Source organism: Pelophylax lessonae (assembly GCF_965119305.1).
Source record: "Pelophylax lessonae genome assembly, chromosome: 3".
Classification (NCBI taxonomy): Eukaryota; Metazoa; Chordata; class Amphibia; order Anura; family Ranidae; genus Pelophylax; species Pelophylax lessonae.
The window spans coordinates 416026536-416049914 of NC_138770.1; the positions used below are offsets into that span (position 1 = coordinate 416026536).

Genomic DNA, 23379 nt, shown 5'->3' on the forward strand with positions numbered 1-23379 from the left:
AAGTCAGGTGGAAAATTTTCTGGCCAACAGCACCTGCAACCAATCAGATGCAGCCATTGCTCAGATATTCCGACAGCCCAGCAGGCGGATTTGTCCATCTTCACTGTATAAGCTAGGATAGAGGAATCTGTTGTCCTGAAGGTTGAACAAAAAAATTTGATAGTTTATGACCAGTTTTGGTCATTGCTCTGATGTGAGAAAAAAAAAAAAAAATACAAATATTTATCGAACATAAACAAAAGTATCAAACTTTTTTGAATTCCTAACCATAAATAAATACGTAAACTGGAACAAAATGTGTACAAACTCACTATTTATTCCTTTAGAAGGGAATGCAAAACAAAGATCAATTGAAGCTGAACTCCAGATATACTGTATTGAAAAACATAAAAAAATGCAGCTCTGTACTCAGGAATGCATCCTTAAATGCAACCAGTGTAAGTACCAAAATATGACCTGGTATCAGTCTCCTAACCACTTCCCGTCCACCACACATATATATTAAACGATCTTGGACAGGAAGGGTGATAGAAAGGTAAACAGCTAACCCTAATCAAGGACGGCATTGTTTTTAGGTTAATGGATACCCTCCCCTTTCCTGTCATTGCCGCATGGGAATTGTTTGGTTCTGTATGGACGGAACCACACGTTTTTGGATGGACTGAATACAGGGTTCATGGTCAGGATTGGTGGTGACTGCATGCCTCAAATGATGTTTTTCCATGGACGTACTATTCACGTCAGGCAGGGACGTGAGCTAGGAGGATGAGGGTGGTCTACCTGGTAATATATGATAACTATTATGGCTCTTTATTTCATTTTTGCAGAGTGGACGCTCTTCTCCTTTTTCCCTGTTATCCTATCACTGTCCTAGTTGGCCACAGAGAACTTTGGCGCAGCCCAGTGCTCATCATTGGCCTTACCCCACCTGGGTGGAACCTTCCTTTTGAGGGTTTCTACGTGTGTGTGTGTGTGTGTGTGTGTGTGTGTGTGTGTGTGGGATATGAAACCATTGGATATGGACCACCTGGGAAGTGTCTAGCAAGCATGACAAGTGTTTGTTTCAACTATTGGTAAGCATAATGGATAACTATTCTATATGTAATGATTAGGACAGTGTAGAGATGCTATTTGCATATATGTGAATTTGATCTTTGCAATTGTGACTATATTATACTTTATTGTTTTCTTTTCTCTCGAGTGATGTGATAAAGCGCTACACATGGTACCTGAAGAAGCTACTCTAAGAGCACAATGCTCAGCGAAACACATAGGACTTCATAGTACTATATCCACATGGAATATATCTAGGCAGTGATGCCAACACTATGGCTGTAACTGCTTTTTTATACCTTTTATAGTTTTATCTTTGAGTTGATGGTATATAATAAAGACATTGTTTTAACAATTTTGTGTGAAATTTTAATGCACGACAAACCCACTAGCCAGTAAAGTCCCAATATGAGAAGATTAATGTTAAGGAGAATACCCCAATCTCACCCAAAGATGGTTTCCCAACATTATAGGCCCATGTGGGCCCTTCTCTTTCTCTATTTTTTTTATATGTTCACAATTAGGGATGTGGCTGTGGATGTTTGTCCTTAGAACCGATATCCTTATTTGTATTTAAGGAAGGGTGATATCTCGGTCATTGCTGCAGCAATGATTGAGATATAATTTTGTTGGGCCAGCGATTGCCTACAAATTATAACTCTAAATTGGTAATCAGTAAAGGCTTTTTTCCTTTGCCTATGGATTTTTAGGTACCGTGATTTGCTGCCGTTTCAAGGGTGGATGCAGTTTTAAAGCATGGCATGATTGGTATCCATTTACTTGGCGTAACATCTTTTACAATTTAATGAAACAATTGGGTATTATATTGTGTTTTTTCTTGCATTAAAATTAATTATAGTGTATGGTTTCCAGAAAAAATTGGCGTTTTAAAAACTGCTGCGCAAATATCGTGTGACATATAAATTTGCAATGCCTACCATTTTATTCTATAGGGCCTCTGCTTAAAAATATATATACAATGTTTGTGGGTTCTAAATAGGTTTTCTTGCAAAAAAAAAAAGATGTTTTTACATGTAGGAGAGGAATGTCAGAATTTGCCCGGACTGGAAGCAGGTAAAGTCCCTGTACATCAAAGTTCAGACTGTAAACGAAGGAGCAGCACAAGGTGGCAATCAGTTAATGTGCTGAAAAGTGGTAGGAGAAGGCAGAGTAACAGATGAACCCTTCATTGAGCTGCTTCTCTTTCACTGTCCACTCACAGACTGTGGCAGCTAAATAACAGCCTGGGCTCAGAGGAAGTAAGTTGAATGATGCTGATCATCATTAAGATTTTAGGAGATGGGGACATCTCCCCAATAACACCTTCCCATTCAACCGACATCTCTTTAAAGAGAGGAGGCTCGAAGAATTACCAATCATGTGAGCACTATGATTGGTGGTCACAAGATCAGAAGCTAGTCATGCAGGCTACTAGTCGTTAGTGGGGACGAAGAACTGTCTTTGACAACTCGGTCCCTGTGCTAGGAGGGTGCAATAAGAGCACAGAAGCCTGGGCCATCTAGTTATGCATATGTGCAGTGTGATACGTGTTAAGTGGCCAGCAACAAGTTAAAAAATGCAAATATTGCAGCAAAAGATTATTCTTTTATTTTATCTTTTGCCAGGTTTTTTTCTTGACTGGTGTTCTGCTTTAACTAAAGTGCAGCCTATACCTATCAAAATAATGGGGTACTTTGACGCAGTAGTGGGCTTGAGCACGATATGGCCATATGGTGGGACCAAACCCCCATTTTTATTTATGGATTGTCTTCAGATTTGGTAGTTATTTCTTTTGCATTTGCGCGCTATTCTTTTTTAATATACATGTCTTTTGGTTCATAGCTGCAGCAGCTTTAGAAATACATGGGTATGCTCCCCCAAATTTTTTGCCTATACCTATCAAAATGTCTGAGATAGATGACATTTGGTAATAAGGTTATATATGTTACAATACCACACATGCTATGTTCACAAAAAGTTAACCTACCTGGATTTTAGGTAGAACAGACATTACAGAGGCTCCGATACACAATAGCATATTCACGCTTATAAAAGCTTTGTTTTCAGCACAGCCTTCAGGGTGAGTGTAGTAGACATAGAAAAGCACTATTGCAACCAGTGATAAGGCATAGTTAATGGCAGTAGCTGAGAGCAGAGCTATGGAAAGAAGAGTACAGACAAATCAGTATTCCATTGTTTAAACCATGTGTTTTTTGTCATTTGTCACCCAACACGCAATTATATCTGTGTTATATGTGAAGTTTGAGACCCATATTTGGTTGTTGCTCACCTGCGTACCAGCATCGAGAATTCCCCTCTTCCATCTTTTCAACCCAGGATTCATTCCATGAGTGAGCAAAGTCAATCAGCAGCACAAGTTGGATAAGAATGAAGCAAAATGCACCACCCATACCAACATAGAACCAGACTGTATTCAGAAAGAAGCAACAATAAAAAAAAGGGTACGTCAGGGCAGGGAAAATAATTAAATCAGTACATCTCACTACATGCACATTTCTTCATATTTATCCCTTTAAAATGCTACAACTACAGAAATATACCTGTTCCTCTGCCAGAAATTCCACGTGTTCCTAACTTCCAATTTGTGTGGACAGGACAGTTCCTTAGCTGCTCTGAAATCCCAGTCAGCATTATCAGCCCAGCCTGCTGGACTTCAGAAATATGCCTATCCACCAATGCATTCTGTCTCTCTGCACAAGCATAGATTTGATGGTTTTCCCAGCAAAAAAATGCTGCTGTCTCGACACCATACAGCCTGCCCACACGCCATGTTTTAAAAGTCATACTAAAGTCTCATTTTTTATTTATTTTTTGCCTAAATATAACAAACATGTCATACTTCCCTCCTCTGTGCAGTGGTTTTGCAGAGCAGCTTCAATCCTCCTCTTCTCGGGTCCCTCTTCAGCGCTCATGTCCCTTGCTATGGGGGCAACCGAGCCGAGTTGCAGCTCTGTGTGTCCATTTAGACACAGAGTTCTGGCTAGGCTCCACCTCCTCTCTCCTTATTGGCTCACTGACTTTGATTGACATCAGTGGGAACCACTAGTTCTCCGCTGCTGTCTCAGCCAATGAAGAGGAGAGTCCCAGGCAGCTGAGTCTCTCCTGCAACATCTCCGGATAGAGAAGGGCTCAGATAAGTATTAGGGGGACAGCTACACACAGGTTTTTTATCCTAATGCATAGAATGCATTAAGACAAAAAAAAACCTTCTGCCTTTACAAATCACTTTAAGGACATGGCTTTTGATTTATTTCTAGAGGCATGCTTACATCATTAGGAACTAACTCTGAAAAGCTGCCCTTGAAAATATTTTACAAGCCTGTGTAAAAAAGGGTGTAATAAAAGCGGTCTGTCCCTAGTGCAATAAAGTAAATTAAAAAAAAAAAAATATGCTGGGATATTGGGGGGAAGAAGGTGTTGGGGGTGCATTTGGGTCATGCCTATACAAATCCTTTAACCACACTCCACATGAAAAATCTACATTTCAGTTTCCCAAAAAAAGGACAGACTGTACATGACATTTTTATACAAACATAAATTTTAAAAATTCATATTCTCAAATTATTTTAAACGCAACTCACTGTTCAAATATTGGCATACTTTTCAACACTATAGTTGAAACACCTGCGATTTCAAATTCAAAGGTCCTTATCATAAAAATAGTCTATACTACTTCAAAAAAAATTTGATTGACATAACATGGAGAACTATTGATGTATATACAGTATCTCACAAAAGCAAGTACACTCCTCACATTTTTGTAAATATTTTATTATATCTTTTCATGTGACAACACTGAAGAAATGACACTTTGCTACAATGTAAAGTAGTGAGTGTACAGCTTGTATAACAGTGTAAATTTGCTGTCCCCTCAAAATAACTCAGCACACAGCAATTAATGTCTAAATCGCTGGCAACAAAAGTGAGTACACCCCTAAGTGAAAATGTCTAAATTGGGCCCAATTAGCCAATTTCCCTCCCCGGTGTCAAGTGACTCAATGTTGCAAGGTCTCAGGTGTGAATGGGGAGCAGGTGTGTTAAAAACTGAATTTTTGTAAAATCTTACCTGTAAAATTCCTTTCTCTGAGTCCTCTGACAGTCGCCGCCTCTTCATATTCGTCACATATGGGGTATTAGACTTTGCTCCGAAGGAGTAGCTAGGCAACAGAATATGTTAACATTAAAGCTTTCAACATATCCCACCCTCAAGGGGTGGTCCCCTCAGTCAATACCCTCCTACTTCCTGCAACCATATCTCAGTTTCAGTGGAATAGCAGTAGAGTATACAACCAAACCCCAAAAGAGGGGCGGGGGCGGCGACTGTCGGAGGACTCAGAGAAAGGAATTTTACAGGTAAGATTTTACAAAAATTCCGTTTTCTCTTACGTCCTCCGACAGTCGCCGCCTCTTCATATTCGTCACATATGGGGACGTCCCAAAGCAGTGCAAACATGAGGGGTGGGAAACGCATCCGCGCCGAAAGGCAACGCAGTCTCCGCATCAAAGAAAGGAACCTTACCAAAGGAAGGAAACCAGCTGGGCTACAGGAAAAACAAGTGCTCAACAGGAGCAACAACCCAGGAAAAAGACAAATAACCAGGGGATAAAAAAAACTTATCCCAACAGCCAGAGGTCCCCAACAAGGGACCCTAGGGAATTGCCGCACTAAGAACCTTGCGGCCAAAGGAAGCATCCGCCGATGCCTGAACATCTACTTTGTAGAATTTTGTGAAAGTGTGCACGGTCGACCAAGTCGCCGCCTTACACACCTGGGCTACAGAAGCCCCATGACGACAGGCCCAAGACGTACTCAGAGATCTAGTAGAGTGCGCCTTCACAGGCACAGGGGGAACCTTCCCCTGCAAAGCATAGGCCTGTTCAATGGTCTGCCTGATCCATTTGGCGATGGTAGAGGCCGACGCCACCATGCCCTTCCGAGGACCCTCTGGAAGAACAAACAAGGAGTCCGTCTTTCGAAAAGACTCAGTCGATTTAAGGTAAACCCTTATCGCCCGAACAACAGCCAAAGAATGTAATCGCACCTCCTTTGGATGTTTAGGCTTCGCGCACAGCGAAGGCAAGACAATATCCTCATTAAGATGGAATTCCGAAACTCGCTTCGGAAGAAAAGGATTAGGTCGCAAGACCACCTTATCCAAATGAACAACCAGATACGGAGACTTGCAGGACAAAGCCGCCAGCTCCGACACTCTGCGAGCCGAAGTGATCGCAACCAAAAAGGCGACCTTTTTGGACAACATAGACAACGAGATCTCCCTGATCTGTTCAAAAGGAGCACGTTGCAACACAGATAGAACGAGATTCAAGTCCCAAGGGGGCAGAGGATCCCTCCTAGGAGGAACCAGATGCCGCACTCCCTGAACAAAAGTGCCAACCAAGGAGTTGGAAGCCACGGGACGTTGAAACAGAACGGCCAGCGCAGACACCTGACCCTTTATCGTAGCCAGCGCCAAACGCTGATCGACACCCGTTTGAAGGAAGGACAGCACCCGAGTACGTGCGGGGTGAAAACCCCCTGGACTCACACCAGGCAAAATAGGCCTTCCAAGTACGGTAATAAACCTTCCCCGAGGAAGACTTCCTCGTGTTGATCAAGGTATGAACGACCTCTGGTGAGAGACCCTTCTCCTTCAGGACCTCGGTCTCAACAGCCAGGCCGTTAAAGCCAGCGACTGTAAAGCAGGATGGAAAAAAAATCGGTCCTTGAGACAGGAGGTCGTCTCGAAGAGGCAGACGCCACGGGGCGTCGACCGCCAGATTCACGAGGTCTGCGTACCAGGACCGGCGAGGCCAGTCCGGTGCCACAAGAATCACCGTGCTGCGTTCCGAGTGTAACCTGCGAAGGAACCTGGACAGCAACTGAATCGGTGGAAACGCGTACATCAGCCTGTACTGATGCCACGGGGCCACTAACGCGTCCGACGCGTCTGCCCGAGGGTCGCGCGCCCTTGCCACGAACCTTCTCACCTTGTTGTTGAGACAAGACGCGAACAGGTCCACATCTGGAAGACCCCACTTCGCGCACAACGTCTGGAAGACAGCCGGGTGGAGAGACCATTCCCCCTGATCCAGGGTCTGGCGACTCAGATAGTCCGCCTGCCAGTTCTCCACCCCCGGAATGTGAACCGCCGTTATCGCCGGGACATGAGTCTCGGCCGAAGACAGAATGTCGGCCACTTCTCGAGCCGCTCGGGCACTCCTTGTGCCCCCTTGGTGGTTGATGTAGGCCACCGCCGTGGCATTGTCCGTCTGCACCCGAACCGGGCAGCCCTGCAGCCGGTCCGTCCAGCGATGAAGACAGAGATTTATCGCACGCAATTCCAGAATGTTGATCGGAAGGGAGGACTCCCCCTCCGACCAAGTCCCCTGGGCGGACAGAACGCCCAGAACACCACCCCAGCCCGACAGGCTGGCATCCGTGGTGATCACCGTCCACGAGATAGGACGAAACGACTTGCCCCCGGACACCAACGGGGACTGGAGCCACCACAGAAGGTCTCTTCTGGTGCGATGACTCAACGAGATTTGAAGATCCAGAGATTGAGGTCGCCCGTCCCACATGGACAGGATCTCCGCTTGGAGACCCCGCGTGTGAAACTGGGCGAAGGGAAATAGCCTCGAAGGCCGAGACCATCAATCCCAGACATCTCATGCACGTCCGCAGAGACGAGTGCGGAACGTCCCTGAGGGACCTGACTTCCTCCTGAAGAGTTCTGAGTTTGTCTTCCGGCAGGAAGACCTACGCCTGCACCGAGTCCAGAATCATTCCCAGGTAGGGAAGAAGAACCGACGGACTCAGTGTCGACTTTGGAAAATTTATCGTCCAACCAAACTCCTGCAGAGTTTGCATTGTGACAGACAGGTCCTTCTCCAGACCCTGGCTGGTCGCAGACCGAACCAGAATGTCGTCCAGATACCCCAGGACAGAAATGCCCTGGGCCCTCAATAATGCCAGAACCGGTGTAAGCACCTTGGTGAAGACCCGCGGAGCCGAGGCGAGACCAAAAGGCAACGCCACGAACTGGTAGTGATCCTCCGCAATGGCAAATCGAAGGTACCTCTGGTGACCCTCGAAAATGGGGATGTGAAGATACGCATCCTTCAAATCGATGGAGGCCATGAATTCCCCCGGAACCAGGGCAGCCACCACCGACCGCAGGGATTCCATGCGGAACTTGCGAACCCGCACAGAGCGGTTCAGAGCCTTCAAGTCCAGAATTGGACGAACCTTGCCCTCCTTTCTGGGCACGGTGAACAGATTGGAATAAAACCCCCGAAATCTGTCCCGATGAGGCACCGGAACTACCACTCCCTGAGCCCCCAGGTCCCGCACCGCCAGGTGCAGGTCCCGTAAACGCTCCGGAGACAGTTGAAGATTTGAGGGAAAAAATCTGCTCTCCGGCCGAGAGAGAAACTCGATCTTGTAACCAGATTGAACGATCTCCTGAACCCATCTGTCCCGCACGTGGGCCAACCAGGGCCGAAGAAAACCGAGCAAGCGTCCCCCCACCCCAAAACTGGGTGAGGGCGCCCCTTCAGGCCGCACTGTTATGGGCTGCGGATCCGGATTGACCGGACTTCTGTTTTCCAGACCAGGGCTTCTTCTGAGAGCCTTGACCTTTGAACGGTTTGCCCTTGTAGTTCGACCGAAAGGCACGAAAGGACCCCTGAGGGGGCCGAAAATTAGCATGCTTCTTCCCAGAAGCCCCCTTAGCCTTGGGGAAATGGGGCAAGAGAGTGCTCTTACCTCCGGTGATCCCCTTAATCAACACATCCAAGGACTCCCCAAAAAGGCGAGACCCATCATAGGGCAGATTGGCTAAGGTCTTACGTGAAGACTGGTCCACCGACCAACATTTCAACCAAACCAGGCGGCGAGACAACACCGCCACGCTGTGCACACGTGCAGCCAACGGGACTAGGTCCAAGTCCGCATCACACAGATACATGACACCCTGGTGGATTTGATCCACCATATCCAGAGTCGCCGGCGAGGCCGAATCGGCCACTAGGACGCGCCTAAGCATCTGCGTCCAACTTGCGACCGCCTGGGCCACCATGAGAGAGGCAAACAGAGCCTTAAGCATAGAACCCGTAACAGAATAAGTATGACGGGCAAGAGACTCCAATCTCCTATCCGTGGCATCACGGAACACAGGGGAATCCTCTGCAGGAATCGCAGTGGATTTATTCAAAACTGCAATTGCGTGATCCACTGGGGGTGGCACACACCACCTTTCATCAGTGGAAGGCGAGAAAGGATAACGCAGCTTGAACCTACTTGGTACAGCAAAAGGTTTGCGCAGATTGCGCCATTGTTCCTTAACAGCGCACTGAAAATCATCATTGCAGGGAAAAACCTGCGGCGTCCTGCGTTTTCTCTGCGTCCCATAAGCCGCCAAGGCAGCGGGGGGACACACTTCATTCTGCAAACGCAGCGTTTGCTTTATGGAAGCAATCAATTCATCCATGATTGCAAGCTCTTCAGGCGAGCCAGGGGGAGAATTTTTAACCCCTTCAACTTCAGCCTCCACCTCGGACCCCACTAGATCCAGGGAGGAGCGGGACCCCGATAAGGAGGCCCCCGCCATAACAGCCCCAGCACCTTCACCCTCAGAATCAGAGGAAAGAGAAACTCTGGGTCTTTTAGTAGATTGAGCAGCCACCAGCAGCTGCACCTGAGCAGCAAGGCCAGCCACAATAGTGGCTAAATCCCCCCCTGGGGGGGAAACAGCGGTCCCCTGGCTTTCCACCAAGGCGGTAGGAAATTTGCCCTCCTGAGAATCCATTGCCCCTATAACAAATGCCGGATAATAAAGGGTTAACTGCCCCTTTAACAAGCGCGGCGAGCGCAGCCCACCGCACCACACACAAGCACAATGAGACCCCCACAGGGACAATAAAACTGACACAGGCAATGGATAGGAAGGATATAACCTGAGGAGACCCTCGCCGCTGCTGCTGCTGCCTCGATCGGTGTTCCTGGAGAAGAGGAAGTGATGCTGCCGGGGCGCTCTATGAAAGCCTATGGGAGGCTACAAGAAAATGGCCGCCATGCATGTAGAACATGCGGCCGGAGCGAGTGTAGGCAAAATGGAGCCGTTTGGCGCCGAAACCGCCGCTCCACAGTACAGTAATGCACACGTCATCCATGCATAAAAAAACATGTGAGATCGCCGCAGCGATCGCTGTATAGTGCCCAAACATGCCACAAACATGCCCCACAGCACACAGCTTCTCACACTGACAAGGCTGACACACACAGTGTCACACAGCTCCCCCCCCCCCCTTGCAGCCCACAGCATGCAGCCGAGAGATAGGGAGACAAACAGTGTGAATAGAGGCAGGTTACACAGTCCCAGACTGACACCACCCCAGACAGACAGGTCCCCACATAGATACACTTACCTCACAGTGGCGTGGGGGACCCGCACAGGCGAACAAGCCGCTGCACATGAGGCAGGGAGAGTCGCATACAAGACGCACAGAATGGGGGTTAAGAAACCGCACAGCGTCCAGTGAGGTAGCCACCTCACCAATCATCCCTGCACCGAACAGGGATGGGTCATTCACTGTTCCAGGAGCGTTACCTGGCTGAACGCTCGATGGCAGGCTGGGAAGCCACTGACCCACGACCTGCGACCAGGGGGATCAGCCCGAGACCCAGCCCGCATGATCCTCTTCATCCGAAGAACTAACTAACGCTGACAAAAAGAACAGCTAAGTAAAGGTAGAGAGAAAACTCAAACAAAAAATCAAAAAAGAAGAAAGAGTCTGGAGCACAAAGCCCCAGCACAGAGAGAGCCAGCCACTCCTGACAAGCTAGACATTGAAACTGAGATATGGTTGCAGGAAGTAGGAGGGTATTGACTGAGGGGACCACCCCTTGAGGGTGGGATATGTTGAAAGCTTTAATGTTAACATATTCTGTTGCCTAGCTACTCCTTCGGAGCAAAGTCTAATACCCCATATGTGATGAATATGAAGAGGCGGCGACTGTCGGAGGACGTAAGAGAAATTTGGTTTTATCGCTCTCACTCTCTCATACTGGTCACTGGAAGTTCAACATGGTACCTCATGACAAAGAACTCTCTGAGGATCTGAAAAAAGAATTGTTGCTCTACAAAAAGATGGCCTAGGCTATAAGAAGATTGCCAAGACCCTAAAACTGAGCTGCAGCATGGTGGCCAAGACCATACAGTGGTTCAACAGGACAGGTTCCACTCAAAACAGGCCTTGCCATGATACTCAGCGTCATATCTAGAGGTTGTCTTTGGGAAATAGACGTACAAGTGCTGTCAGCATTGTTTCAGAGGTTGAAGGGGTGGGGTCAACCTGTCAGTGCTCAGACCATACGCCGCACACTGCATCATAATGGTCTGCATGGCTGTCGTCCCAGAAGGAAGCTTCTTCTAAAGATGATGCACAAGAAAGGAAGCAAACCGTTTGCTGAAGGCAAGCAGGCTAAGGACATGAATTACTGGAACCATGTCCTGTGGTCTAATGAGACCAAGATCAAACCATTTGGTGGTGTCAAGCGTGTGTGGCGGCAACCAGGTGAGGAGTACAAAGACAAGTGTGTCTTGTCTACAGTCAAGCATGGTGGTGGGAGTGTCATGGTCTGGGGCTGCATTAGTGCTGCCAGCACTGGGGAGCTACAGTTCATTGAGGGAACCATGAATGCCAACATGTACTGTGATATACTGAAGCAGAGCATGATCCCCTCCCTTCGGAGACTGGGCCGCGGGGCAGTATTCCAACATGATTAGGACCCCAAACACACTTTCAAGACGACCACTGCCTTGCTAAATACGCTGAGGTAAAGGTGATGGACTGGCCAAGCATGTCTCCAGACCTCAACCCTATTGAGCATCTGTGGGGCATCCTCAAACAGAAGGTAGAGGAGCGCAAGGTCTCTAATATCCACCAGCTCCGTGAGGTTGTCATGGATGAGTGGAGGAGGACTACAGTGGCAACCTGTGAAGCTCTGGTGAACTCCATGCCCAAGAGGGTTAAGGCAGTGCTGGAAAATAACGGTGGCCACACAAAATATTGACAGTTTGGGCCCAATTTGGACATTTTAACTTAGGGGTGTACTCACTTTTGTTGCCAGCGGTTTAGACATTAATGGCTGTGTGTTGAGTTATTTTGAGGGAACACATTTACACTGTTATACAAGCTGTACACTCATTAGTTTACATTGTAGCAAAGTGTCATTTCTTCAGAGTTGTCACATGAAAAGATAGAATAAAATATTTACAAAAATGTGAGGGGTGTACTTTTGTGAGATACTGTATATCCTTCTTACAGCTTTGGCAACCTTCTATACATATTGACTGTCTGAATCAAAGTGACACTAAAAGCAATACTTAATATATACTGAATGAGTAATGCCCAATTTACATTTCAAGCCATTCCATTAATGATTTAGGAGTAAGGAAGCCTGAATCAGCTTTCTACACCACTTGAAGGATTTGGCTTTTACACACTAAATAGACTACATTAGGCTTTACCTAATGAACTACATGAAGAATAGTGTTCCCATGTTTAAAAAACCCTAGTAACCAATCTGAATTCACCTTTAATTAATGTGACTACTACACAAATAATTCTTAGCTCTGGGCTGCTCTGCGCTAAACAGAGATATATATATATATATATATATATATATATTCTCAATTGAAAAGGCTTACCTGTTGTAAAGGGTCCTTCTGGGATGAAAAATGCACCAACAGTAATTGCAATGGCTGCAGCAAACTTAAAGAACCAAAAGCTGGGGAAGAGAGTATGAATAATGAGGGAATTGAAACTTCATCTGATTGGTATACCTGTATCTAATGTGGAAAACAATGTAGTCAATTTTTCTCATAAAACTATGAAACAATATGTATCTTTCAAGTTTTGTTGTACAAACAATATTATGTAAAGCGTAATAAAAATATTTTATAATTCTACATAGTCTCTGTCTACTTGAAGAGCTCCAAATCGTGCAATCCAAACCTGTGTGAATGAAGTAAAAGTAAACCCTTCGTTTTTTAAAGCGCTTTGAGCAGGCAGGCAGCTCAACTGGCTTACTGAATATGCAGCTTTATCATCATTTAATCCTTGCCTATGTTCCCATTTAAGCTGTTGCCATGACCACTGTGCCCCAGGTTTCCTGTTTTAAGGTATCTCTTTTCCCTTGCAGCGTCTCTTGGAGCCACCCTTGCATGCAGAGACCAGGAGCTGTGTCACCCTACACTGTGTGCATCAACAGAAACACACAGTCCAGTAGCCTAGGGTGGTAAGGCACTCCTTTGATCCTCTCTTTTCCAGGCTTAAGGGCAGGAGACACTGGCTGAATATCAGGCGGCATTGGTACGGTCATACTGAAGCTGCATGACTGAAAAAAAAAAAAAAAGAACTGTCGGCACCCGATCAGCACTCTCAGCCAATGCAGAATCACACCCCCCGTGAGAACACAAGATCGCTGTACTAACGTTGGATAGTTCAGCAAGATCTTCCTAACCTCCTCAGGTTTCTTTTCGTTCAGCCCGCTTGGTTGAACCAAAAGAAAATAAAAGTACTAGTGTGTACCAGGCTTGACAGACAGGCTGAAGATTGCACTGTTAACACTTTCCTGTGAAGGTCAGATGTTCAGGGAAGCAGCACTAATGGCACTTTTCCACTGCAAGTACCGGCTAGGCTCTACTCTGCCCTGCTTGGCCCGGTTTGCTTTTCCACTGCTGGTACCGCATGGTATAGTGTCGGAACGGTTCGGTACGGTATAGGTTTGCTTTTCCACTAAAGTAGTACTAAAGTTAAGTGGGTGGAATAACAACGGGGTGGGTGGGATTCTCTGACAAATCAGTGGCTAGTAGTGACTGCATGCAAAGGATTGTGGGATATGGTACCAGTTTGGTACCTGTTGGAACCACAATCGAGTAGGTACTGTTTTTTCAGAGCCGTAACGTACCGTACCGTTCGGTTCCATGCAGTGGAAAAGCAAACCTATACCGTACCGTACCGAACCGTTCCGACCCTATACCATGCGGTACCAGCAGTGGAAAAGCACAAAAGCGTGCTGAACCGGTACGGTTCCATGCAGTGGAAAAGCGCCATAAGAGAGTAAGTAGTAATTTTATGTGCTATGGTAATTTAACCACTTAAGCCCCGGAAGATTTTACCCCCATTCCGACCAGGGGGTATTTTGCGATTCGGCACTGCGTGACTTTAACGGAGAATTGCGCGGTCGTGCGACGCTGTACCTAAACGAATTTGGCGTCCTTTTTTTCCCACAAACAGAGCTTTCTTTTGGCGGTATTTGATCACCTGTGCGATTTTTTGATCACGCGCTATAAACAAAAAAAGAGCGTCCATTTTGCAAAAATAGCAATATTTTTCCCTTTTTTTTTTATATGAAATTCCCCCCCAAAAAAAAAATGTAAAAATCAAAATTTTTTAAAATTTTCGGCCAATTTGTTTTATGCTACCTATGCTTGGTAAAAAAAAAAAAAAAAAAAAAAAAAAAAAAAAAAAAATCGCAAAAAGCGTATTTTGATTGGTTTGCGCAAAAGTTATTGCGTTTACTAACTAAGGGAAAGATTTGTCATTTTTGTTGTTTTTTTTTTTAACGCGTAATGGCGGCGATCTGCGATTTTTTTTGCAGTACTGCGACATTGCGGCGGACAGATCGGACCCTTGACTGACATTTTTGACACTTTTGGGGTTACCAGTGACATTTCTACAGTAATCAGTGCTATACATATGCACTGTTACTGTAAAAATACACTGGTAGTGAAGGGGTTAACTTTATTTGAGAGGGAGGGGCTGTGTGTGTCCCTAGGGGCGTGATTCTAACTGTGATTGGCTGGGGCTTCAGCTGTATGCAGAGTGATCAACGGATCTACATAGTAGATCCAGATGATCAGCTCTCATACAGCGAGGAGAATGACAGGCAGCTTGTTTACACAAGCTGCCTGACTTTCTCCCTCTCCCCCGCCGATCGCAGAGTGGCCGGCGGACATCGGGTCCGCCGGTCACACGCGCGGGGGGGGTCCGTGACCACTCGGGAGCGGGGGCGCGCGCTCGCTCCCTAGACCCTCACAAGCTAGTGACGTAGACCTACGTCACTTTGCCTGTGAGGGGCTGACCGCCGACGTAGATAGTCGTGCGGCGGTCGGCAAGTGGTTAAACAGTTTACTGGAGATTGTTTATTTTCCTAACCATAATAAAGTAGAACTATAAGCAAAAAAAACTTTTATTTTTATTTTTCACCTAAACAAAAAGAAGGGTCAAACCCCGTTCAGATTTTTGGCCATCCATGTTACATTAGGGGGAGGTTTGCCATCCCATAACCACAAACATGAAATCTCTGCAAATATTACTGTTCTTGGGACAACCCAAAATTTAAGAATTTTCTTTTACTTTCACTTTTGAGGATTATGATAAACAGGATAAAGGGTGTGAATCTCCCTAAAGGGGGCAGAGGAAGCAATAATGTTCTAACCCATCTCCATTCAATCAAAAACTAAACAAAAAAAAAAAAGTTTTGCCTTTAGTTATACCTTAAATAGGTTGTAAACCCTCTCTTGGAAGTTGTACCTATAGGTAAGCCTTTAATGAGGCTTACCTATAGATACTGTAAATATCTCCTAAACTTACACCATTATATACTTTTAATGCAGCCGATGATGTCATCAGGGAATGCGCTCTGAAGGAACGGCCACCCGTGCCTTTCCTTCAGAGCCCAGTGCCGTGAACGGCGGCATGCGCGGGAGTGATGTAATCACGCCTCTGGCCAATCAGATGGCCAGAGGACGCAAACCAGGAAGCAGGACGGCCGTACATGTCAGCCGTCCTGTCGCTGTGCGGGCGGCACTGCGGGGGCTTCGTTCTAAGGCAAGTATTTCATAATGAGCTAGTATGCGATGCATACTAGCTAATTATGCCTTTGTCTTTACAGGTTTTTTTTTTTTTTTCCTCATTTTTTTGTGCAGGGTTTACTTCCTCATTAAGCAAAAAGAACACTGATGGTTTATTACTACTTTAATATTCTTACACCACTCTATTGTTGTCATTTAAGGATCTGAACGGTCCCCCCATGCATCCCTATGGGGCATCGGATGTCAGCGGAGACATGTCCACTGACATCCGATCCGTCAAAACTGGACGGATGGAAACCCTATTTTCCATCTGTCCAGCAGATCGGATGAGAACGGACCGATGGTCCGTTCCCATCCGATTCCCCAATAGAGATGTCTGGGGCTCTGACAGCTGTGTCTCCGCACACAGTGCGGAGAACCACTGTCATTCTCTTGCTCAGCGGGGGATCGGCGGATCGATCCCCCGCTGAGATAAACGGAGTCCGCCGATGGAGCGGAGTGTGTGAAAGAGCCCTTAGGCTCCATTCACACCTGAGCGTATTGTTTTCAGGCATTTTTTTGCAGGCGTTTGGAGGCAGGCATTGATATCTAACAAAAACAAAAAATGCTCAGATGTGAACAGTGGCCATTGAAATGAATAGGATTTTGCTTGTTGGGCATTTTGAGACTTCAGAGATAACAGCTTTCTTCCGTTCAAAAAAAAAAAAAAAAAAAAAAAAAAGATGTTGACAGAAGCGGATGATCATCCCTTTGCATCCGTCTTTCCATAGGAATGTATTATCGTCCGTTTTTCATTCGTCATCGGATGAATGAAAAACAGACAAATGTGTGTATGTGTGAAAGGGGCCTTAAAGGGAGTGCTCCTAATCTCAGCTTGTTACCTGTATAAAAGACACCTGTCCAAAGAAGAAATCAATCAGATTTCAAACTCTCCACCATGACCAAGACCAAAGAGCTATCCAAGGATGTAAGACAAGATTGTAGACCTTGTGACAACAGTTGGTGTGGTTATTCGCAAATGGAAGAAACACAAAATAACTGTCACTCTCCCTCGGTCTAGGGCTCCATGCAAGATCTCACCTCGTGGAGTTTCAATAAACACGAGAACGGTGTGGAATTAGCCCAAAACTACAGGGGAGGATCTTGTCAATGATCTTAAGGCAGCTGGGATCATAGTCACCAAGAAAACAATTGGTAACGCACTACGCCTTAAAGGACTTAAATCCTGCAGCACCCCCAAGCTCCCCCTGCTCAAGAAAGCACATGTACAGGCCCGTCTGAAGTCTGCTAATGAACATCTGAATGACTCAGAGGAGAACTGGGTGAAAGTGTTGTGGGCAGAGGAGACCAAAATCTAGCTCTTTGGCATCAATTCACCATGTTTGGAGGAGGAATGCTGCCTATGACCCCAAGAACACCATTCCCACCATCAAACATGGAGGTGGAAACATTATGCTTTGGGGATATGTTTCTGCTAAGGGGACAGGACAACTTCACTGCATCAAGGGGGTGATGGATGGGCCATGTACTGTCAAATCTTGGGCGACAACCTCCTTCCCTCAGCCAGGGCATTGAAAATGGGTCGTGGATGTGTATTCCAGCATTACAATTACCCAAAACACACGGCCAAGGCAACAAAGAAGTGGTTCAAGAAGAAGCACATTAAAGTCCTGGAGTAGCCTGGCCAGTCTCCAGACCTTAATCCCATAGAAAATAAAATATGTGAAGGGAGCCGAAATTTCGAGTTACCAAACGTCAGCGTCCAAACCTTAAAGTGGAGTTCCACCCAAAAGTAGAACTTCCGCTTTGAGGACTCATGACCCCCTGACATGCCACATTTGGTATGTCATTTTTTGAGGGGGGGGGGGGGGGGGGGGGCACGGATGCCTAGATCCAACTTCCGCTAGGGCCCCCTTGGCGGCTTGAGTGGAAGATCTCCTCTCCCCCTCCCTCCCTGCAATCTGTGATGTGTGCCAGAAGATTGCCCGTCCATTCACGCCACGCAGCGCGACTCGTGCATGCACAGTGCGCCCCTGGCTGTGACGCCGCAAGCTGTCACAGCCGGGTGCCCACACTAGTGATTCAGTCGCTGGGGAGAGCTGAGACTTCAGACCGCCGCATCGCTGGATCATGGGACAGGCATGTGTGTGTTTATTTTTGTAGCTGCTGACTTTTAATAAACCCAAAACCGGTCAGAACTCCGCTTTAATGACTTGGAGAGGATCTGCAAAGAGGAGTGGGACAAAATCCCTCCTAAGATGTGTGCAAACCTGGTGGCCACCTACAAGAAACATCGGACCTCTCTGATTGGCAAAAAGGGTTTTGCCACTAAGTAATGTTTTGCAAAGGGGTCAAATACTTATTTTACTCATTAAAATGCAAATCAATTTATAACTTTTTTGAAATGCACTTTTCTGGATATTTTTGCTGTTATTCTGTCACTCACTGTTAAAATAAACCTACCATTAAAATCATAGACTGATAATTTCTTTGTCAGTGGGCAAATGTACAAAATCTGCAGGGGATCAAATATTTTTTCCCCTCCGAGTAAGCCATCCCACAAGTGAAACATGTCAGGGAACTTGGCTTACACTAGCTACATTCTATCTCCCCATCCTGGCACCTTGGATTCTAGCTTCCTCCTGCAAGGTACACAGATCTATGGAAGTTCCCATCATACCTGCATATCATGTGAGGCCATCTTCATCTACTTTGCTCCTGCATTTTGGTCATACTGCATAAAACAGTTTTATGCAGTTTGAAAAGAAGAAATGGCTGTGAAATATTAGTAGTCCCCCTTCACCATAACCTGCCTGGTTCCACTTTATTGATCCCAATACACACTACAGGATAGAAGATATTGCATTGATGATGGCTAACAATCCTGAACAGCTCTATGTACTATGAAATAACTGACCCTATATTAGTAGCCCTTTTTACCATAACCTGTTCCCCAAGTCCTACTCCACTGAAGCTACGGTTTACTTACACACTACACCAGGGGTGTCCAAACTACGGCCCTCCAGCTGCTGCGGAACTACACGTGCCATAAGGCATTGTGATTCACTGACATTCACAGACATAACTAGGCATGATGGGAATTGTAGTTCCTGAACAGCTGGAGGGCTATAGTTTGGACACCCCTGCACTACACTGATGATTGTCAACAGGTCTGAAACTAGTCTATACAGTGTTGAATAAATGGCTTTAGAATATTGGACTGTATTTGTACACCAGCAGTTCTAGATGTATAGTTAGCCCCTGAGGCATAAAGAAATAATTTGCATGGTCACAATTACTACAATAAAATGAGAATGGACACGTTTTCTGGATTTGCGATGGAGACGAGACATGCAGACACGTGCTGTTTTATGAAGGACCTATGCTGCTTTGCATTTGGTTATAAACAAAATCTACTACTTCAAATGTTTATATTTTGAACAATAAGAAACTGTACCTTACCCATTATGTACAGAAGCCCTGGGATCCTGGCTACTCTTCACTTTAATCATAAGAAGAGAAAAGAGGAGGAAAAACATGGCCATCCCAAAGCACACACGATATACAGCTTTGTACCCAACCAGCACGTCACAGTTAACGTGGCCACTTACTCCTGGGATTGACGAACCCATTCCATCCTCACAAAAGCCAGGAATCTGCAAAATGAAAAGGGATTTTATAAACCTTTCACAAGAGTACATATCACAACACGTTTTATTTTCATTTACAGCTTCCAAACCTTTTTAAGGTGTTCCTCCATTCCTGGCATCAACATTATGCAGGCAACAACAACTCCAAGAAGTAAAAAGGCAGCGTAGATAAGTCGAGTGACCGTGGAATTGTTCCCACTTGGGCAGCAGCGGCACAGAAGGCATGGTGCACTGCCACACAGGCAGGGGATCTGTGAAAAGATATCATAGCTATATATAACACACCATTAACAATCAAATATACCAATATATAGTCATGAACTACAGTAATGTTTCTCTTTTTCCTTTCAGTCATAGCGTCCTTTGCAAGTATTTTCAGGCTTGAGGCACCCCAGTCTAAGGGCCAGCTCACATCAGCTCATGTGCATTTGAAGGTGTTCAAGCGCGTTCCATTGTTGACAGCCCATTCATTTTAATGGTCTGCCAAATGCATGGGAACAGACAATAAGTAGGACGGGTGCTGCTTTTTAAAAATTGTGCCGCACCAAACTGCATGGTACTAGGTACCATTCGGTTTTGTGGCCACAAATGTGCCACATTTGCTAGATGCATTTGGGGCATCATTAGGAGGCATCCATGGCTAACAAAAACAGTGTGTTCCCGCGCAATGTGGAAAATGCGCACATAAAAGTACCTTTCCTGACCCGCGTCATGGTGTGAACAAGCCCTAAGAGCTCGCTCACACGTGAGAGTGGGAGATATTAAAAGCACATGAGTTAGCCACATTTTTACCACTCCTCCAGCTGCTCCCCCCATAGCTGCAGAGGCAGCCAGGGGCATAAAAACATGCTGCGGCCTCAGCAGGAAATATACCCCCCCCCCCCCCCCCCGTCAGGTTTGGCAGGTACTATCAACCACTGAACGTAACCCATTCATGTGAATGAGGTGATTCTGCCTTAAGGGGGATAAAACAGGTGGTGAGGAGGCAACATATCACCTCCTCAAACACCTATGGCGTTTACAGTGCATTTAAGGTGTGGTTACAAAGCGGCAAAAAACGATCACTTCCTATTTTAGCCTTGTACAAAATGAAAAGATAAAAAAAACATCTCACAGGGCATTTGAGGAGTGTTGCCTGATGCAACACGAACGCCTGTAAAACACGCTCATAAACGCTATAGGTGCGTTATCACTTTAAGGCTGCTTTAGAATTCAACGCCTGTCTAAAAGAGCCCTAGTGAGGGGTCACTGCAAAGCCAACTGTTACAGCTGAATGGAGTACAGCTTTAATGGCAATCCAAACATGTGGCCTTACAAAAAGATAAATCAGCCTTTGGCAGGTAAATCCAGTAAGGGTCCTTTCACACGGTCAGTTCAGTTTTTTTTATCCGTTCTGTCACTTTTTTTTTTTTTTTAAACGGACACGGATGCACTTTCCATTGCACGGGTCCATTCCGTATGTCCGTTTTTCATCCCTCCGTTTGCGGATGAAAAACCGACATAATGTATGTCTATGGGATTGCGGACGTTAACAGATGACATCAGCTGACATCCAATTTTGCGTCCGTTTCGTTTTTTAAAACAGAAGAAAAATACGGTGCTCTTCCGTCTCAAAAAACGGAACTGAACGGAATGGACGCAAAACGGATGTCAGCAGATGGTCATCCGCTAACGTCCGCAATCCCATAGACATACATTATGTCCATTTTTCATCCGCAAACGGATGGGAGGAAAAACGGACCGCCCATGTGAAAGGACCCTAAGAATAATTCACCTTGCATGAAGAAGATTTCACCATGAAACTGAAGGTCACCTAAGGTAATTTGTACACACTCCATGCAGACTGGATACACCAGGTTAAACACTGCACAGCAGACTGGAAACTGTGTTGGTTGCACACACAAAGACCGGCCATAGACGGAGCAAATATCTTTACTGCAACCATAGGTTGCAGGAAATAATTTCTCGGTTCCCCCCATCAACACAGTCAGTGATGAAGGGGGGAATCCTTCCCACTGAGCCGCAGGGTTCTCCCAGCGGAGGAAGCTGTCCCCACTGGGAGAACACAGTGATTATTGAATACTACTGCACTCTATATCAGCCAATAGCAATAATCGCACGTAAAATCCAGCAGGCTGGTTGTACCCAAATTAATCGATCGATCAACTTGGATACATTCAGCCTGCCTATGCACGGTTTAAATCTTAGCCAGTCCTCGCTGAACCGGCCAAGCTTCGAACCGTCTATGGTCGGCTTAAAAGTGAGTTTGCTGATCCCAGCATGATATGTTAAGCAAGACGTAGTGGGTGTGGGTGAGGGTGTCAGGTGAAAATATTGTGACTGGATTATTTACAGACAACGACCTAAACACACATAACTAGGCAGTTCAGTAGTAAAGCAAAGCACTGGCAGAGAGAACTGGAGCCAATAACAGTAAACTCCTCAACATTCTAGATTAGTAACCTGATAATATTTTTTATAAGCAACGTGGACACGTGATCACACATGTGCTACATGATTACAGCTCTTGTAGAAGTATTCGCCACTTCTCCTTGAAGAATGTATGCAGTCAGCACCCACCTAGATCATCCATAGTTCCTAGAAGCCATTCACACTTGCATGCTGTCACAATGTGTGGTGTTTACTCTTTGTGCAGTGCATTGCCATTCATGACGAGTGGCACCCCCAACACATACAAGAGTACAACTCGGTACAAAAGAACTTAAACACGCAACACAATTTGCTGTGCGTTGTGTTGTGCTGTTTTTTCCCACCTTGAGGTGCATTGGCAGCCCATTCATAATGAATGGGTTGCCTTAATGCAATGTGTGTTAAAAGATTGCTTAAAGCCTGGTACACACTTGGTGGAAATGACAGAGGTCACTCAGGCAAACAGAAAAAAGTTTTTACGTTAGCAAGCACTTTAAAGATTCTGCTTTTAAACTAAACCTGTCAACTATTTTAAACATAAAAGGTTGTTAACTGTAAAATCTTGCAGGCTACCTAGTGAGTCACTGATGTAGAACAATGCAGTCAGTAAAGCTTAAACTCTTCTACTTATTTGGTCAGTGACTTTCTAAGTGGTTAAACCATGATCAGGACAGGCATGGGTTATTTTCAAAAATCTTAAATTTCCATTATTGAAATGCCTGCACATACCTGAAGCAGCTTTGGTTACTTCATCTACACCCGTTTGCTCACCTCCTCTTACACAATCCTACTGGCCAGTGAGGCACCCCAAAATATTAATGGGAGAATAAAAATAAGGGGGTGAAGAGAGGGAGCAGGTAACCTCTGACAAAAATTCAGTAGAGCAGGAACTTTTCTTTTCAAAACAGCTCGCTTTCTGGCATATGCAAGCTGCTGTAGTTATGTGCAGATAACTCAGGTACTTACACTTTATGTCTGCTAGCAGGCATTCTTTTTCACTTTAAATTGTTATAACAGTGCAGAAATAGGTGTGAGCACCATTTTTTAGTTGAACATTCCTCTATGTCAGTCCACTGACACTGGAAAGGTTAAAGCCTGACCAATCTGAGTGCTGATAACTAAGGCCTCCTCTACACAGGCGATTACCCGTATGCACCGGATTACAGCGACAAGAACCAGAATATTCTTGTGGCTGGGATGACAGGTTTATTTGAATATTGGTGGCCGCTCAGCCTGTACAAAGTAATGACAGGTTAACAGCAGCCATCGCTGTTTGCATGTATCTGGTTACCTGTGGTTAGTAATGGATTCCAAGCCTGGACACAGTCACTGCACTGCAA

The 23379-nt window shown here is 45.7% G+C and overlaps 1 protein-coding gene across 1 annotated transcript in view; it reads right to left on the reverse strand.

Annotated features, from left to right (window-relative positions):
- SERINC1 (serine incorporator 1) overlaps window positions 1-23379 on the reverse strand; it is a 43889-nt gene that overhangs the window by 14890 nt on the left and 5620 nt on the right. Inside the window, exons 2-6 of the mRNA XM_082250097.1 lie at window positions 19699-19860; window positions 19422-19615; window positions 12789-12868; window positions 3344-3481; window positions 3041-3210 (exon numbers count right to left, since the gene is read on the reverse strand). Of these exons, the coding sequence (XP_082106223.1) occupies window positions 3041-3210; window positions 3344-3481; window positions 12789-12868; window positions 19422-19615; window positions 19699-19860 (744 nt within the window). The remainder of the gene's footprint in view (window positions 1-3040; window positions 3211-3343; window positions 3482-12788; window positions 12869-19421; window positions 19616-19698; window positions 19861-23379) is intronic.